The sequence below is a fragment of the Euprymna scolopes genome, chromosome 5 (genome assembly GCF_053919585.1).
Source record: "Euprymna scolopes isolate OS-2025 chromosome 5, ASM5391958v1, whole genome shotgun sequence".
Lineage (NCBI taxonomy): Eukaryota > Metazoa > Mollusca > Cephalopoda > Sepiida > Sepiolidae > Euprymna > Euprymna scolopes.
Genome location: NC_136486.1, coordinates 42,711,379 through 42,731,891, shown reverse-complemented (window position 1 = coordinate 42,731,891; position 20,513 = coordinate 42,711,379). Strand labels below are relative to the sequence as shown.

General features: G+C 34.3%; 1 protein-coding gene across 5 annotated transcripts in view; it reads left to right on the top strand.

Moving 5' to 3' along the window:
- Positions 1–18,448, top strand: part of LOC145276796 (protein-lysine N-methyltransferase SMYD4-like) — a 70,865-nt gene extending 52,417 nt beyond the window's left edge. For all 5 annotated transcript variants that reach the window (XM_080128109.1, XM_080128111.1, XM_080128110.1 and 2 more), the window contains exon 2: positions 15,740–18,448. In XM_080128109.1, coding sequence (XP_079984235.1) covers positions 15,758–17,770 — 2,013 coding nt within the window. In that variant the 5' untranslated portion in view covers positions 15,740–15,757 and the 3' untranslated portion in view covers positions 17,771–18,448. The remainder of the gene's footprint in view (positions 1–15,739) is intronic.
- The last annotated feature ends 2,065 nt before the right edge of the window (positions 18,449–20,513 follow it).

Here is a 20,513-nt window from a genome sequence, read left to right as displayed (position 1 = left end):
AAGATATTAATGTTTTTAGCCAATTTTTCGATATTTGTTGTATGAAAGGTCAAACTTCAAAACGATACTGATCTTGGTAAAATCTGTCGCCTCTGTCGAAAGTTTTAGGCAGACATGCAAACATGCATTTATATATTGGTAACTAAATATTTTTGACCCAAACTGATGAAAAAGCTTGCCCTATCTCTGAATACCCTTTATGTAAAATTTCAAATGTTTAGACCAGAAATTGTCTGAGTAATTTGGTAGAGACCCTAGAGGTCAAATTTTTTTAAACTTTGATCCCTATTATGACACCTTAAAATTTATTGTTTTGGGCTCAAATCAAGTTATTAAGTTGGATCCATATCCAAGGAACCTATATCTAAAATTTCAAGTGTTTAGACCCAAAATTGTCGGAGGAGTTTGGTAGAGTACTCAAAAGTCTAATCGTTGAACTTTTACCCCTTAACGGCCAAATTTCTGGCCAAAAACCGATCACGAAGATTTTGCCAAATCTCAGTACCCTGTATATTAAATTTCGAGTCTGTAGACTGAAAATTGACAAAGTTATTGCGTAGGGAAATGTACACACACACACACACACGTTCACTTTTATAGATATATAGATAGATATAGAGGGAATTCTGGACAAGCACTGATTGTTTTTTTTTTATTATTATTCCAACACAATCCAGCAAAAATTAATAATGAATGATACGTAGCTTTTAATATGTTGTGTTATTCTTTCCATTTAACGAAAAGTCAGAACTTTAAAAGTTATATTTAGTTGAAACATTTTTCGATTCATTATTTATCATTGCATTTATTAATCAAGTTTCTCTGTGTGACTGGCTATGTTGAATGATTGTACAGAATAGTGTATTTTTAAACAAACGCATTTCGGGTGAAAACATTATTACGTATTTATAATTCCAAAAATTATGGAAAATGACCCAGTAGAAAATGTGCTAGATCTATTTTTCGAAATAAATTGTAGAGGCTAACAATCGTACATTTCCTATTTTTTTTAATGACGAATTGCAAGGAAAGCAAGGGAGTTAAGTCAGTTTGTCATATAGAATTAGTCGCACAACGCTTCCATGTTAAAACATACTATAAAAATTTGATGAATTCTATTTTTACTTGTAATTATTTTTCTACTCGATCATTTTTCATAATTTTTTGGAATTTCGACCTGACATGTAAGTATTGTCTGTATTTTTGAGATGAGGTGTTTTCATTGATTGAGATTGTCGGACTGACTTCCTCATCTTGGTTATTGTCACAACGTTTCGGCCGTTTTGCCCTCCGGCCTTCGTCAGGTAAACCGTTTGTTAGGAGTCTCGAACCCAACCCTTTATTATTATTACGGGGGTACTGTGTTCGAACTCCAGCTAGGCTTTGGGACATAGTTGCTGATTCTCTGTTTTTCAATGTTACTTTTTCACTGTCTTCGTTCAGGATTGAACTCAGCACCTTTGGGTAACTGTAAACTTTGATACAACGTCTAGGACCAATCGGCCATATGTCACTAGAGCATCACATGTTTACCTCATCTCCAAAGCCACCAGAGTTAAGGCCATTGTTGAGATTGCTTGTTTTCTGTTGACTGATGTGTAGTTCTAGGAGGACTATCTCTCCAAATTTTGATTTCTCACTCTTTGAGTAGGGGTTAATTTATTGCTGATCGCCTGAGGCGCCCTTACTGAGGAATGCCACCCAGGTACTCTTTTTTTTCTGAGGTTAGCTTTTTAAATCCGACTTTCCCGAGGTTGTGTCACATCAGCTTGTGCATGTGTATGAGCGGTATCGCTATGTATATATTTTTTTATTTTTGTTTTTACTGTCAATTTTTTCAGTGAATTATTACGGAAGGGACACTAATCTATCAGATTATCAAAAAAAAAAAAATAAATAAATAAAAAAAGTCGATATTTAAATATTTGTAAGGGGTGCTCAGTTACTAATGTAACCTTCACCCATTCGATCACCCATTTTAGAACCACTTGACATTTTTAAGCCAAATTTTGTGAATTTAGCTTTTTTTTTTTTTTTTAAACAGTTTGCCCCTTTTTTTTAAAATTTAACTTGAAATTTGCCCTTTTCCAATTATTTTATATACATATTTATGATTATCTTCAAGTTTTGTCATTCGACATTTGTAAAGTTTTTGCCAGGATTAATTTTTTTTTTTTTTTTTTCAAATTGTTTTTTTTTTTCTTTTTTGTAATACGCAATCTTCAAGTTTCATCACCTGACATTTTCATTTACAATTTTTAAATTAACAGGAAAACTCTTTGGTATACTTGTGTGCCTGCACAGTTCCTAATACAATAAATCTATCCTCCATATTGGAACCACTCGATAAGAACATGCACACCCCTTTTTCAAAAAAGATTTTTCATTTCTCAATCTAAGGGCAATAAGTAATGGTCAATGTGCACCTTTTTAATTTAACTGCTGTTTTATGAAATTTATTTTAATTGTATCAATTTGTGATGTAATAAATGCATCTCTTTATTTTTTGATTATGATCGATAATTTGGATTATTCAAACTATGATGCTAGTCTAGGTTGTTTTATTCATAATGTTTTGTTCAATTTAACCTTCGGTCCTGGATATGACCTTAAACTATATCCGATGGTGAGACCACAGCTTGTGGGTTTTGAGGTGTGTGGAGCCACCCTTTAATTGCCATTGCTCCTAGGTCCACTCTGACCTGGAGTGGTAGTACCTGTTAAGGTCCCGACTATTGGTTAAATAGAAACCGACTTGAGAAAACCAAATATAAATAAATAATAATTAATAAAATTATTAGAAAATTGTTCTTAAAAATCACTGGATTCGGCATTAAATAATCTGAAAAGGGTTGATATGCCGTAAAACAAAACAACCAAACCAAAATTAAATTTTTCTTTAATATTTAAACTCAACGTATAAAACAAACATCTCAGCTCAGGTTGTGTATGTGTATTTACAAATGACAAGTTCGTTGGCAGTCAACCGGTGTCGATTGAAAAGTGTCCCCTTTAAATCTCTCGGCTTCTGGAATCCTTATTTCATACTTCATTCTGTAAATAAAAAGTAAAAGTCGGTTTATATATATACTAGCATTGCCCGGGTGCTTGGGGGTGTGTGTGTTTGGAGGGGAGGGGGCAGATCAAAACAAAATGGAAACTAATAAATAAGTGAAGTAATAACCCTGTTTAAATTGTAAAATCAATCGGAAAAACAAAAAAAAAAAACAGCAAAAAAAGTTTTGGGAGGGAGGTAGGCTCGAACCCAAAGCCTTGAGGTTAATAGTCTGATGACTTAGCATGACACCACGAAGGTAGGGACTCGAGAACAGCCGAAAATAAACGTTTAAAAATGCAGGTGGTTGAATATGAATGTATAGTTTTCTAGGTCAGATATCACGCCATCGTAGTTGTACCTATTTACTATGCCTCCCCACAGGACAGAGTTAGACATCGGGGTCGTTTTTTAACGTGGAGAAAAGGTACAAAAATAAAAAATTGTCTCAGTCGTCAAGGACTGCTCCTCCACCGAAAGAGAACAAGAAATGGAAGTACAGCATCTGAAGAACAGATACTACACTTTGATCTTGCCCCAAAGAGTAGTAGTAGTAGTAGTAGAGAAAACTTATTCACAGCGCAAATTTTTCTGTAAGATAAGAGTCGCTGAAATAAAAGATATTTACGATGTTGTTTCGTAAGTCTTCGATATTATAATTCAAGGAGTATATAAAAATTTAACGAGGTCATTAAGAGTGCTCAATAAAAGAAGAGCAAGATATATTTTTATTAATACAGACTATTTACAAGGCCACGACACTGACCATGCTAATATTTTGGACAGATGGTTGGTTAAACCACAAGTCCTTGTCAGGCGACTTCTGGTTTTCTTCTGTGGAAGACAAACTTTTTTTTTAAAGTCACCTGACAAAAACTTGTGGTTTTATACCAACCATGTGTCTGAAACATTAGCATGTCCAGTGTCGCAACCTTGAAATTGTCTACATCAATACATATATATATATATATATATATATATATATATATATATATATATATATATATATATATTTAAAAAAAAAAACAGTTGGAGATTTTTTTCCCCTGGATTAAAAAGGATAAAAGTTGGTAATTAGAAAATATTAACTACTGTATTCTTCCGATTAAGCTTGTGTTAGATTGTTTAAATCAAGAAATGTGATTTTGGAAAGTTATATATATATATATATATATATATATATATATATATACACACACACACACACAACTACAGTTTTTAAACAAGGGAACATTCCATGGTATCTTTTCAGCTAATTGTATTTGAGGGCATATGATAAATCTTCAGCCGGAAGTGCTACTAACCGAAACAAAGCATTTTGTCTATTAATTAGCATTCTGCCATGTGATAATTAACAGGTTAAATGCGAAAGCCATTGTCAATGAGTTCACTTCTTGTGATGGCTTTGTGTAAGTGGGGATCTATAAAAACGAGCACCTGCACGTATATTAGAATTTAGAAACATCTGTTTGTCTGCCAACTAAGTTTAGGCCATTCTACACACAAACTGGAAATCAAGTTAGATTTATACTCCCCGACCCTTTGTATAGATTCAATACTAGAAGAATACTTGTCCCAAGAAGGCTAGAATTAATTCCTCGAACACAACAATTTTGCAACACTTTTTGCTCCATGACTGTCATGCTTGACTCATTTCAGGAACAATAGACATACTCAGGGACTAAGAATATAGTTATACTTAACATATTATTGGGTAAGAATATAGTTATACTTAATATATTATTGGGTAAGAATATAGTTATACTTAATATATTATTGGGTAAGAATATATTTATACTTAACATTTTATTGGGTTATAATATAGTTACACTTAACATATTATTGGGTAAGAATATAGTTACACTTAACGTATTATTGGGTAAGAATATAGTTATACTTAACGTATTATTGGGTAAGAATATAGTTATACTTAACATATTATTGGGTAAGAATATAGTTATACTTAACATATTATTGGGTAAGAATATAGTTATACTTAACGTATTATTGGGTAAGAATATAGTTATGCTTAACGTATTATTGGGTAAGAATATAGTTATGCTTAACATATTATTGGGTAAGAATATAGTTATACTTAACATATTATTGTGTAAGAATATAGTTATACTTAACATATTATTGGGTAAGAATATAGTTATGCTTAACATATCATTGGGTAAGAATATAGTTATACTTAACATATCATTGGGTAAGAATATAGTTATACTTAACATATCATTGGGTAAGAATATAGTTATACTTAACATATCATTGGGTAAGAATATAGTTATACTTAACATATCATTGGGTAAGAATATAGTTATACTTAACATATCATTGGGTAAGAATATAGTTATACTTAACATATCATTGGGTAAGAATATAGTTATACTTAAAATATCATTGGGTAAGAATATAGTTATACTTAACATATCATTGGGTAAGAATATAGTTATACTTAACATATCATTGGGTAAGAATATAGTTATACTTAACATATCATTGGGTAAGAATATAGTTATACTTAACATATCATTGGGTAAGAATATAGTTATACTTAACATATCATTGGGTAAGAATATAGTTATACTTAACATATCATTGGGTAAGAATATAGTTATACTTAACATATCATTGGGTAAGAATATAGTTATACTTAACATATCATTGGGTAAGAATATAGTTATACTTAACATATCATTGGGTAAGAATATAGTTATACTAAACATATCATTGGGTAAGAATATAGTTATACTTAACATATCATTGGGTAAGAATATAGTTATACTTAACATATCATTGGGTAAGAATATAGTTATACTTAATATATTATTGGGTAAGAATATATTTATACTTAACATTTTATTGGGTTATAATATAGTTACACTTAACATATTATTGGGTAAGAATATAGTTACACAACGTATTATTGGGTAAGAATATAGTTATACTGAACGTATTATTTGGTAAGAATATAGTTATGCTTAACATATTATTGGGTAAGAATATAGTTATGCTTAACATTATTGGGTAAGAATATAGTTATGCTTAACATATTATTGGGTAAGAATATAGTTATACTTAACGTATTATTGGGTAAGAATATAGTTATGCTTAACGTATTATTGGGTAAGAATATAGTTATGCTTAACGTATTATTGGGTAAGAATATTATTATGCTTAACATATCATTGGGTAAGAATATAGTTATGCTTAACATATCATTGGGTAAGAATATAGTTATACTTAACATATCATTGGGTAAGAATATAGTTATACTTAACATATCATTGGGTAAGAATATAGTTATACTTAACATATCACTGGGTAAGAATATAGTTATACTTAACATATCATTGGGTAAGAATATAGTTATACTTAACATATCATTGGGTAAGAATATAGTTATACTTAACATATCATTGGGTAAGAATATAGTTATACTTAACATATTATTGGATAGCGATTCGTAGCAGTTATGCCCCCCCCCCCCGACGAATCATGACATGCACTTCTGTAAATACTTTTGCTAATGCATTTTTTTTTTTTTTTTGCTAATTATATCACTGTGCTTGTTTTGATATTTACTGGTCTGACACTCTACAACAGCTATGAAGATTAAAATCAAGATGCAATGATACTAAACCTTATGTCTAGAATCCGAGTTACAATTTTGATCAAAATCATGTAATGTCTACAATTTAAAGCAACGTTGTAAAAATTACATTAAAAATGAGAATAGCAGTCCGAATAATCCAAATTATTAATCCTCATCTGCAAAATTCAAAAACATAATAAGAATATTATTGCAAACTTAAGTATGACAGCACCTTTTCTTATATGGTTTTCACGTTGCTGACACTGTTTCATTCATCAGATCTTGCTTCTGCTTGCAGTTTAAATGGGACTCCCAGACATCTAATCATTTCAGCATCACCCTTTTCTACTCATCACAGAATTTGTTATCAGGATAATTCCCAGATAATACAAACTAAACTATTTATTAGCCTGTTTATTCTCTTTCATTTGTTTGCTTTGGCAATACATGCTTTATTTCGATTGTGTTTAGAGACTTTTTATAATGGACTCTATCTTTAGTAAATATACCTGTTATATAATGGACAACATGAAAATACAAAGTTTTAATATTTTGTGCCTCACTTTTAACAATGCGACGTCAGCTGCATGACTATCTTTCACCCTATAGTGTTTCCATGGTGAGAAATATGCGTTTGGTTTTGCTAAGTCATCAAGTTTTCTTTATTCAATTCATTATTTTCAATCTGCTTATAATATTTATTATCATTCAACTGACAATGTAGCCATCTCATTAACCCTTATCCTTGTGTGGTTTTTAGCCTCGATATGTGATAACCAATTAGTTTAATATATAAAGTTACCCTGTCAGACTTTCAAAGTCAGATCCAAATTAATTTTTAAACTGACAAATCATTCTTTGCTTCTGACTAGCCAATTTTCATCCATAATTCTTGTACCATGTGTAACAGTATATGGCAGCTATATGCAAATACCAGGCTGTGAGCAAAACAATGTCACAGTAAGGAAAAAGATAAAGACTAAAAAAGGACATAGAGCATGTTCGAGAGCACATTCGGAACACCATTTGAGAGGACAGACGTCAGAGAGAAGGAGCGCGATCACATTAAAGTCATCACAGCCGTAACAAGAAGTTATGTGTAGCGAGAGAGTGAGGAAGACAGGTCTTTTCTTAATACGTGAAACAGGAGTTAAAGTTCTTTCCTATTCTTCGTCTCCTTTGTGACTGAGTCTACGTGTTGGGTCCCGAGTGTCTACACGTAAACGTGTGTGTAAACATTACACCTGTTATTAACAGGCTCCTTCAGTTTTTGACAGACTATAGATACCCACGAAGTGTTGTCTGCGTATTAAATTTTTGTGGCAGGAGGTGCACAATCTCCAACCATGCCTCTCCTGAGTCGACATTGTTAAATACCAGTTGCAAATGAAGTGTACGTATAGGACGATTGGAAACAAATGCCGAGATAAGCGGAGGGCACGTACAGTGCCTAGAATTCCCATATGGTCACTCATCTGGTACTAAGCAGGCTCAACATTGCTTAACTTCAGTGATCTGATGAGAGCCGGTGTGTCAACGTGATTATGCCGTATATATATATATATATATATATATATATATATATATATATATATATATATATATATGTACACCTGTTATTGGAAATATAACATATTTTGCTAAAATTTATTTCAACAATTACTTACTTTGCTCAGAGGACTGATTTCATGAAACATTTTTGGCTGATAATGTATCCATGGCATCAACACTAACCTTTTAGCCTTGATAAATGGTGACTCGGTTGTGAAAAAAAAAATTTAACCCCCTCCCCCTCCCGGATGTCAATAAACTTTTCATCTAGTATCAGTTAAACTAATGTTATGACTATTATCGTAACAAAATAAAAATGAAAAATTTTTTGTTTGGGACATCTAGTCGTCTTCAGTTGTATAAAAGGGCAAATGTTTGTGGATTTCCTGCATATTTCTCAAGACATTTTATTCTTGCATTACTTCTCCTGTTTTCTAGACGGTGATAGCTGATTTGGCGTCCCCGATGAAACATCTTCCAACAGATATTTTAACTGAAGGAATTTATTACATTCTTAGACAAATTATTATCATCATCATCATCATTATTATTAGTAGTAGTAGTAGTATTATTAGTAGTATTATTATTATTATTAGTAGTAGTAGTAGTAGTAGTAGTAGTAATAATATTTGTATTATTATTATAATAAGTAGTTTGGCGTAAGAATGATTATAAGTAGTAATTTTAACAACTATCTCCAGGAATGGAATTATATATGGCACAATCACGGTGACACACTGGTTCTCGCCAGATCATCAAAGTTAAGCAAAGTTGAGCCTGGCCAGTATCAGATGGGTGATCATTTGGCAAGGTGAGGCACTGTGTATACTGCGAGGTAAAATACCAGGTTGGGAAACTGACGCGGTCTATCCTTCTCTCGAGGGTAGATGGGCCTCTCTTAAGCCTTGGTAGGCAACTCAAGGCTATGGATGGACCTTCAGAAATTTCTTTGGTGTCGAAGATTTAAACAAATGAAAGCAATTATATATAATATATATTAATATAATGTACTGGATTCGTAATTATTATGCAGCTTAAATTTAATTGTATTTAATAAATGTGTAATTTTGCTATTGAAACGTTCATTATTGCTACATTAACATTTTTTTACGTGTATTTCATATAAAAAAAACTTTATATGAATACGTTAACGTTCTTTTTTAGTTTTTTTTTTATTTAGTTTTTTTTTTTTAATTCAATTTTCACCCCAAACAAGGCACAGTGCCACTTTGAAGCAGGGGGCTACTATCAGGGACTTAATTTGCAGGTACATTATGAAGGGAGATGAGTAGAAAGATGTTTGTTCACATTACACTTGAACTTCTGCATATCAGTTCAATTGGGAAAGCAGAATCCCGGAAAAGAGTTCTATAAACCTGCAGTTCTGGGGAAGAAACTATTGGAGTAAAAGGCTTTCTTGCACCTAGGGATCTCTACTGTAAAGGGATGAGACTTAGTAGCTTGTCGGGTTTGTCGGGGGTAGTTACGTTGAGGAGGTACAAGTGTTTGCAGTTCGTCAGAGCATTCACCATTAAAGTATTTGCAACATCTCGTCAATGGGACAGAAGCTTAGATGACAGTTCAGGGCCTATTAGGTTGGCAACTCTCTTTTGAACCCTGTCCAGGAGCGAGAGACAAGCAGCAGATGCACCAGCCCATGTGACAACAGTACTCCATACATGGGCGAATGGTGGCCTTATAGAGGTACAGGATACTTTCAGGCGTAAGTAGTTTTCTAGCACGGTAGAGGGAGCCAATTTCATATAAAAGATATTTTAGTATTATTATTTATCATCTTGAGTGTGATTTTCACAACGTTTTGGTCGATATAACCTCTGATCTTCTTCAGGTGTATCTTGTTGAACTCAGGAATTTGGATGGAGTTTCGAGCGGAACCTTTTATCTACTTCACAGGGGTAACATGCTTTGGTCCCATCAGTCAGAGGTCCTAAGTAATTCACAAATGTATATTTCAGTCACCCACACTGAGGATTGAACCTTTAACCTTCAAGAGAATATCACTTTACAATTGACTTTTCCCAGTACTCTAACCACTGTGCCACAGGTTCTTACAGACAATTCTAGTACGAATTTTAGGAGCCTTAAACTTATTTTTATTTCTAATTGTAAATATCACCATTTATTACTAATTATTACTATATATTAATGTATATCTTATCTCTATACTTATTACTTGTATATATTAATGTTTTTACTTATTACTTGTACATATTATCTATTGTTTATAATTACTGGTTCCTATATCGTATTGAATTCTAATACTAGGTCTACTTAATAGTTGATTATTCCCCATATGAAAATAAGTGGAACAATGTAAACAATTCTTATTTTTATTTACGTGTAATGTTTATTTCTTGTAATTGTTAACTTTCTTTTGCTTGTGAAGCATTCTTAAAAGTAAATAAACATTTTTTTACAGAAAAGTATCATTCTTACGCCAAACTACTTATAATAATAATAATACAAATACTACTACTACTAATAATCATCATCATCGTCATAATAATGGGTGTGTGATAAATTCCTTCAGTTAAGATATCTGTTGGAAGATGTTTCGCCGGGGACGCCAAACCAGCTATCACCGTCTAGAAAACAGGGGAAGTAATGCAAAAATAAATTGTCTCAAGATATATGCCAGAATGCCATGTTCATTCATATGTTCAGTTAAAACTTGAAAAATGCACAATAAACATTCACAAAGTTGATATATTTTTTTAATTAAGTGGTCATTTATATCATTTAATGTTATCAAGGCATACACATATTTTTTTAATGTAATCATGTAGTTTGTTTTCTAAACAGTAAGGTAGTAGTAATTGTCTGTATTTTGGAGATGTTTTTATTGATTGAGATTGTCGGACTGACTTCCTCATCTTGGTTGTTATAGTCACAACGTTTCGGCCGTTTTGCCCTCCGGCCTTCATCAGGTGTTTTGTATCGAACTGGGGAACCGTTTGTTAGGAGTCTTGAACCCAACCCTTTATTATTATTACGAGGGTACCGTGTTCGGACTCCAGCTAGGCTCTGGACATAGTTGCTGATTCTCTGTTTTGAATGTTACTTTTCACTGCCTTCGTTCAGGATTGAACTCAGCACCTTTGGGTAACTATAAACTTTGATACAACATCTAGGACCACTCGGCCTTATGTCACTAGGACAATTCTTAGTTGTTTTTTGTTAATGTTAAACCTATGGTGTTTATTCAAGGTTTTCTCTGTCTATCAGAGGTGTCCAAATTGCATTCAGCTCTATGCTTGGTTTGCTCAGTAGGTTGTTATGTCCGAGCATGTGAGCTGTTTCTTTAAGTTTTCTCACTTTCCAGTGGGTTTCTCTGTTTATTATTTTTACTTCATCCCATAGGGGGCGATGGTCCCCCCTCTCCATCTAGATATGGTTGGCTATACCCGATTTTTCCGTCTCCCTTTTAGTTACCGCTTTTCGGTGTTCTTACACCCTTACTTTAAGGGGGTGGCATGTTTCACCCTTGTAAACCTTTCTGCAACTGCATGGGATGGAGTATATGCAGTTCTTGGTCATGTTCTCCTCCATACGGGGCTTCACTCATACCAGGTGTCGTCTAAGTGTTGACTCGCTCTTGAATACCGTCCTGATGTTGTAGGGGGCACATATTCTTTGAATCTTTTCGGAGATGCCTCATATGTATGGTAGGCAGACCGTTGGAGGTTTTTGGGTTTCATTCTCCTCTCTTATACTATTAACACGTCTGGTGGATAGTATGCTATCGGGGTAGTTGTTACGACGGAGGGTATTCTTCAACCTGACCATTTCTTGGTGGTATGTAATGGTGTCGCTACTTATTATCTCTGCTCGATGTTGTAAGCAATGTGCGATTCCATGTTTGATACTTTATGGGTGATGGGAGTTGAAGTTAAGATATTATCCGGTGAAGGTAGGCTTGCGATATACGTATGTCTTAAACCCATGCTCTGTGCGTGATATGAGTATATCAAGGAAGGCCAGTTGGTTATCTTTTTCTTTCTCCATTGTGAACTGTATCGATGGTCTTATTGAGTTCACATGGTCTAGGAGAGCCTGGATGTCTTCCTGATAGGGCCAGAGTATGAAGGTGTCATCAACGTATCTTGGCCACATGGTTGGCTTTAAGGGAGCTGAACCTAAGGCCATGTCTTTGAAGTATTCCATGTATATGTTCGCCATCACTGGTGATAATGGCAAGCCCATAGCTAGCCCCTCCTCTTGCCAATATAGGTCAGTACCCATTCTGAAGTAGGTTGTTTCTATGCAGAATGTCAGCATTTCCATTAAGTTTGGCAATGGTACACATGTGCGCTCTTCTATGGAGAGGTCCGCAGCTAGTTTGTCTTGAATTACTGCTAGTGTTTCACTAGTTGGGACTTTAGTGAACAGGCTAACCACATATAGGCTTACCATTTGGTTTGTACTGATGGGTGCTCCCTTCATCAGTTCCGTGAAGTGGGCAGAATTTTTTACATGTGTTGCTGACTTGCCTGCTAATGGGTTTATTATATCCACAAGGTACCTGCTCAGTGGGTGGCATGCTGAGCGTCGGCAGCTCACTATGAGTCTGAGTGGAATACCGTCTTTGTGTATCTTGGGGAGATCGTACATATGTGGTAGCTTACTAACTAAAGGGAGGTAACTCTGATTTTTTTTTTTTATAATTATTTCCCTTTTGCTGACTTGGGTTGTGTGTATGCGGGAAGAATGACTGCCTGAAGAAAAAAAGGTGGGGGGGGGGGGCGAGGAGAGGGAGGAGGAAACGGCGAAGGGAGGAGCAATAGAAGTTATGTCACAATTTTTTTTTTCTCCAGGCAATGCCGAGTAGCCATGCTAGTTAAAGATACCATGAATTATTATTTGCAAGTAAATTCCTTCTCCTGCATTTTTTTTCTTTCTTCCCGACAGTTTGTTAATTTGTTTAATTCATCCTTGTTTCATTCTGCTGTACTGTTATTATTCGCTTCCTGTTCGAACTGTCTACGATCAAACATGGTGGCCGACCTTACATAGTGCGAGCTGACTCATCCACCAGTGCCTCTTCTTGTACAGTACTGATTAGTTAGAGGCTTATTTAAAAGAAAGATGGAGGGTGGGGAATAAATAAATGGCCGAAAGTCTGTAGATGATTCTAGAAGATAGTATTTAAAAGAAGAAAAGACTTATTTTATTTGTGTGTTTGTGATGGGAAGGGTCATTATGTCAGTCACATTTCTGTTTTGAATACGACTAGGTGTACTTGTCAGAAATTCCATTGAATTAAGCTATCATTAAAGGTAACTAGCAAGACTACCCAGCGTCGTCTGGTATCCTGATTTCTGTAAATAACATAAATTACAAATAATAATCATAATAATGATAAGCCTCCGCAAAGCCCCAGTCTGCTTCGCACTCATCCAGTGGAGGTCTGGTTAGTGGTTTCTTTTTAGAGGAGGAAGCACTCACCAGACCTCTACTGGATGAGTACAAAGAGGACTGCGATCATGAGAAGGCTTATTGCCACTCAAACTCTAGCAAGGACCAATGGTTACTGCTAACAAGAAATCAATAGTAAACAACTGTCGCGATAATGCAAATTAATTTGCAAAGGTTATTAGAAGAAGTGAAGAGTACTGAAAATCTGGGGAAACTTGTTGTCACTCAGACTCCAGGGAAAACTGCAGGTTGTTTTCAAAGAGAAATTTTTGATGATCTGTGTGAAAACTCAGAGTGAAATAATAATAAAACTAAATAAGGATTTTTCTTGAAATTTCATCTGTTTTTATCATTATCACCTGTTCTGTAGTCTCAGTCTTTCTTTTGCTTCCAATTTCTTTTAGTATTTTTTTTTTTTTTTTTCAAAATTTTTTATGGTTGTTCCTAGTTCGCCTTCGATTATTAGTGTTATATTGATATTATTTATGTTGCACAAATTTTCAGTTCTCTGGCAAGTTCTGTATTTACTTTGTTTTTCTGCCTCTATGATTCTCACTTTCTAACCTGTTAAAACTGTAAATTCTATGATTTGGCAGTTTTTTCTTAACTATTCTGAAATCTAGTTTCCTTAATTCAAATGTTTAAGTTCATTTAAGGACAAAATCAGAATAATAATAAAAAAATAATTATGCGGTTGAACTCACAACCTCTGTCTCGAAATATGATGTGCTAACCAATTGATTAACAGAAACACTATTGATTAAAATGGTACAATTGTAAATCAATAGATTCCAAAACAAAAATTGATATTTGTTTTATCGATTTGAAGAATATTTAGAAAGTGAAATTCATTTTAGTAATCTGTAGAATATTTTGCTGACAATTATTTCCATGGTAAAAAAGACAGAATATTTATTGGTTGAAAAAGAATTAACAGTAATGTCGCTACATAGGGTTTGCGGGTGATATAAGAAAAACAAGGCATTCAAAATGTTTCTTATCTTAAACATTATTACATGGGGAGTCATTTCGTGTAAAAAGTTAATTTATTTTAGCCATCGAAACTGGAGAAATGCACGATTAAAATGTGTAAGCATTCAATAAGCAAAAAATCAACATGGCTGCTCGTAGACCAAGAAGCAACCGTGACCTTGTGATCAAAAAACTAAGATTGAGTCAAATGTAATGAATCAATACAACTTTGGTGAATCTGTTTGTATCTTTATGAATGAATTCATGTGGAGAGCGCGAGTGGCACAAATGAATTTGGCAAAATCCTTTGCTGCATCACATGCATTTATTCTACATAAATTTAGTTTTTCATTTTAAATTAAAATTAAATTTGACTTAAAAATAAAAGATGTTTAAAAGTTACTTAAATTATTTGTCATTCTAAAATATAGAAAAAAAATTATTCTACATAAGTAAAAAAAAAAAAAGTTGTTTTAATTGTCATGAAATGCATATGATGCAACAAAGGATTTTGCCAAATTATTTGTCCCACTTCCTCTCGCCACATACATTCATAAAGATATGAACAGATTTACCAAAGTTCTGTTGATTCATTCCGTTTGACTCAATCTTAGTTTTTGATCTCAAGGTCAAGGCTGCTTATTGGTCTCTGTATAGGCAACTGGACGGCCATATTGATTTTTTTATTCCGAATTAAAGAAGAGACATATACATTTTATTTCTGACAACTACTTTTATGGAAGAAAAAATATGTAATTCTTTTATTTAAAAATATTGACCGTCAGACACGTAAAGTAAATTATACAGATTGATATAGAAAGTATGTAATAGTATTTTTTGCATTTTTTTGAAATCCCATTAATAATTATAACCTGCCATTTAAAAATTTAAAAAAATGATAAACTGTAATGTTTTTTTTGTAAACAAGTTCCAGCATATCTTCTACTTTATCATTCTTCGTGATTTTTACTAATTTTGACATGACTTGTAAGTATCTAATGGTATTTTTATCTAAACTGCCTTATTTTTCTTTAAAGATCCCTTCCTTATTACTGCACAAGCACCTTATTTTTATATAGATAATCTGATTTAAAATTTTATTTATTTCTTTTTTTTTTTTTATGTAGGTTGATTCAAGTGTCAAGATGTCAAACATGATAGACCAATGGCGTGATGAGTTGATGTCAAGGTTACAGAAGAATGACGAATGGGATTTGTGGTTGGAACATTTTCTTGAATCTGTCACGGATGCAGATCGCTTTAAGTCTGTCTATGAACTACCATTTATAGATGATGTCATTACGATTACGATGCCGGAATCATCTAAATGTCCCGATGATTCCACAGAAATGCGAGAGATGGGAAACGATGAGTTCAAACAAAAAAATTACGCTGAAGCGTTTGAGTACTATACCCAGAGTATACTGAAGGCGCCAGCTGGAAGCGAAGAATTGGCACTCGGTTATGCTAATCGGTCAGCCGTGACGAAAGAAGAGAAGAAATATGAACTCTGTCTCAAAGATATCGAGCTTGCTCTCTCACATGGCTATCCGGTAAACCTGAAGCATAAAATCCTCGAAAGGCAGGGCCGATGTTATTACGAACTCGGCTTATATAGTGAGGCGGCTAAGAGCTTCGAAAAGGCAATCTTCAAACTACAAAAGGCGAAACTAAAAAAAGAAGAAATGGAAACTCGAGAAAAGAAACTAAACGCCTTGCTTGAACGTTGCAAGGATAAGCCTGATGATGAAAAAACATTGAAGGGTTCCAAATATATGGATCCGCTCCCAGAAATTACTGACATAAAAAGTGAGAAATTTCCATGTGCCTCGGATTCATTTTCTCTGAAGTATACCAAAGAAAAAGGAAGATACCCTGTTGCAACTGCTAATGTCAAGGTCGGAGATATTTTGGTTGTCGAAGAGCCATATTGTTCGGTCATAAATCATAAATACCTTGCTACCCACTGTCACTTTTGTTGTGAGAGAGCAGAGGTTCCGGTTCCTTGCAGTGAATGTTCCAATGTAGTTTACTGCAGTCTTAAATGCCAGGAAGCGTCTTGGGAAACAAGTCACTCTTTGGAATGTTCCATTCTTCCTTTGGTCACTGAATTGGAGTCTGATATTGCACAATTGTCTTTAAGAATGGTCGTAAAAGCAACTTTTAAATACCTTAAGGAATTTAAAGAGAAATATGGCAAAAGTAACGAACAAGAGACGGAGGTAGAGAATACCTGTTCGCTTGGGTTTAATGAAGATGGTGTCTATGACTCCCACGATTACTGGGCTGTCTATAACTTAGTCAACCATACCTTTGACAGGAAGTTTCCAGATTTGTTCCGTCGGACAGTGATGGCAGTTTATTTGCTCAAGTGTTTAGAGAAAACTGAATATTTTCCGGCAGATGATGAAGAATGCAGCCAAACTGATCACATTGAAGTTGGCAGCCATATCTTGCGCCATCTTCAGATGCTGCCGTGCAATGCTCATGAAGTCACAGAGTTTCTTATCGAGCCAGGAGAGATGCTCACTTCCAATTCCATCGGGATCGGATCGGCCATCTATGCCACTCTCAGTCTATTTAACCACTCCTGTGACCCGAACGTGGTCAGGCATAGCTATGGAGACAAGTGTGTAGTGAGGGCAATCCACAACATCAAAAAGGGAGACGAGATCGTTGATAGTTACAGCATAATCTATCCAACAATGGAAAAGGAGAAACGACTGAGTGATTTGCGTCGGCAGTACTATTTTGAGTGTGCATGCCTTGCCTGTAAGAAGGATTGGCCCATGTATGAGGAACTGATGAATGTTCCGCCGTCTTTTAAGTGTGACAAATGTGATACTCCGATCGGAAGTCTTGAAGGAGAAGGAGGTGAAGAGACAACTAATGACTGCGAGAATTGTGGCCACAGTAACTATGTGGCAAAGAAGGTACAGACTATTGTGAGTTACGAGTCTGATTTCAATACAGTTTTCAGCCAGGTCCTCTCGGGTGATATCACAAAGCAAAGTCTGAGCTTTTTGATTGAACATCAAATTAGACTGGAGAATTGGATGAGTCGCCCATGGCAAGATATCAACAAATGCCAAGAAGCCATCAAGCAATGTTATAGCATTCAATCCAATCATTACACTTTAAGTAAGAAAAAAAAGTAAAGCGAAACCACAAGCAAGAAGTAACTCCCAAGAAATAATAATTCTCCACAAAAATTAATTCCCAACACAAAAAAAGGGTGCTTCTACATTATACAGACATAAAAAAAGACAATTTTTAAAATTGAATTTCAAGTGAAACAAATAGTATCTACGTAATTGTCAGTTCTCAAATATTCAAAAATTACAAAAAACGATTAGGTAGAAAAATAATTATTCATATAAAAAGACATTTGCAAAATCTAATGATTTCTAATTGGTTCCCCTTTTGCTTACATCATGTGACCTATTATGTCTTACCCAGAATGTAACCGCATTGGAACTGTTTTTCATGATTAATTATTTTTTTTTACCTTATCGTTTTTTGTAATTTTTGGATATTTTACTATTTGAGACCTGACAATTACGTAGATACCATTTGTTTTACTTGAAATTCAATATTTTTTTCGTTTGTATAATATAGAAGCACTCCAAAAAAGTAATTTCTACATTAAAAGGAAGTAACTTTCAACATAAAAAAACTCCCAGCACAAAAAAGAAGTAATTCTCAACATAAAAAAAATGAAAGTAATGCAACATTTGTAAATCTAAATGCAAATTAAAATGTATTTTTTACCAATGTCACATCTCGGCTGTTTTTAACTCATTAGTTAAGCAGCTAATAAAATATTTTGAAGCGAATACTTTGTTCATTTTTTTTTTGTTTTCTCAAATTTTATAATTTTGTAGATGAAGATTTTTTTTTAAAATCACATTTTCACCCCAAACAAGGCACATTGCCACTTTGATGTAGGGGGCTACTATCATAGACATAAGCTACAGGGATAATATGTGGGGAGTTGGGCAGCAAGATGTCGGTTCACGTTACACTTGAAATTCTGCATGTCAGTACAGTTGAGGAAGTAGGAACCCGGAAGGGAATTCCAAAGTCTAGCGGTTCTGAAGAAGAAACTACTGGAGTAGAAGGCTCTCTTACATCTAGGGATCTCAACTGTTAAGGGGGTGGGATTTTGCTGCTTGTTGGGTATTTACGTCGAGGGGGTACAAGTGCTTGCAGTTTGTTGAAGCATTCACCATTAAAGTACTTGTAGAAGAGGCAGAAGGATGCTACATTTCGTCGATGGGATAGAGGCTGAAGCTTAGATGACAGTTCAGAACCTATTAGGTTGGCGGCTCTCTTGAGCCTCGTCTAGGAGTGAGATTTAGATATTCAGACTACTCTTAGCTATTTTTACACCATTATGACTAATGTAGATTCCAACCTTTAAGAGCTTTTCATATTTGGAAATTTTTATTTCAAATTGAGAACTCTTCGTTTAATTCTACGGTGCTCGCTTTGACTCTGAAGAAATTTGCAGTTAACATAGGCTGAAATGTAAAAATAATGCTCAAGATGAGAAGGTTCATATAATCTAAATAATATCTATTTATACTTTTGTTATCTTTGAGGTTTGAAAGACTGGTGTTCTTACTCTCATTTCTTATTCTCACATCTCACCTTTCATTGGTTGTCTATAAAGTCACTTGTGGAAGTGCTGTTTCTCCTATGCCAACCACATAGCTTTCGACAATGTGTTATCTATATACTAGTGTTGAAATGATTAGTCAAAATTGGGAATTGAAAAAGAAATTGGAATTTTCAGCGTGAAAGGTCCTTCTCACGAAACCAAATGTGAAAGGATCTGTGTCATCTTTACCAAATGCAACAAATCTTTGTCACGCAAGAGTCAATACTCGGTCACGGGACCAAATGTGAAAGGTCACTGCATAGCAGGATGCATCTTATCTATCTTGGTACACAGCATCACATGTAAAAGATCGCTCCAGTGTTACTTCGCTGGGTGTTACGTCCGTCTTCAATAGAGGTCGGGTGTTCTCTCGTTCATTTCTCGAACCACGGGTTCATATGCTGTCTGTTTTGTAGCACTTGTCGTTCGCTGAAAATTTAGCAGCTCAAAGATGTCACCATGCATGCGACAAGAGAAAAATCAACTTCACACAAAAAAAAAACCTCAAAAAAACTTCAAGGTTTTTTTCTACACTAATTATTAAAGTCCAAAAACAACATAATATCTATCATAATATTGTAAAAGGAATTTGTAAATTGTTTCAGCAGTTTTACTCAAGATCTGTTTTTCCCTCGAGTGAGAGGCGGCAACAGGTAGTAAATAAGAGAGAGGATGGCGAACTTAGTTTGGTGATTTAAAACCGAAAAACTTCAACTGAACTGACTTCTCACTCGTAACTTGCAAAATCAATTCTGCAGTGGCTTTTATAGTAAGAGGTGGTGTGGGGGCCAAGATATGCTGGGTCCCCTTTCAGCCAATCACCTCGCTTCATCTCTTAATGGGACCTTCTCTGGTTGGTTAGTTGGCCAACATATCCCTGCATACTAATTAGGGACTTTTCCCAAAAGTATTGCATGATTCATATCTGTTCACATGACTTAGAGGTCAATACCTTGACCTCCAGGTCTGTGATCAGCAAGTTATTGTATCATTATTAAATTTTAACTCTTTTTCGTATTTGATATATTAAAATCCATCAGGTCATTCGCTGTTGTCCGAGAGAGCTTACACAACAAAAGCTTTAATGACCCTTTAATGATGCCATTACATCAGAATTGGAAAAATTTTTAGCTTAATTTTACAATTCCATAAAACATTAATTTAATTTTTTTAAACTTAATTTTCCACAGCTCATACTAAAAATTATATCTATTGATTTTAAATTACCAGTAAAACTA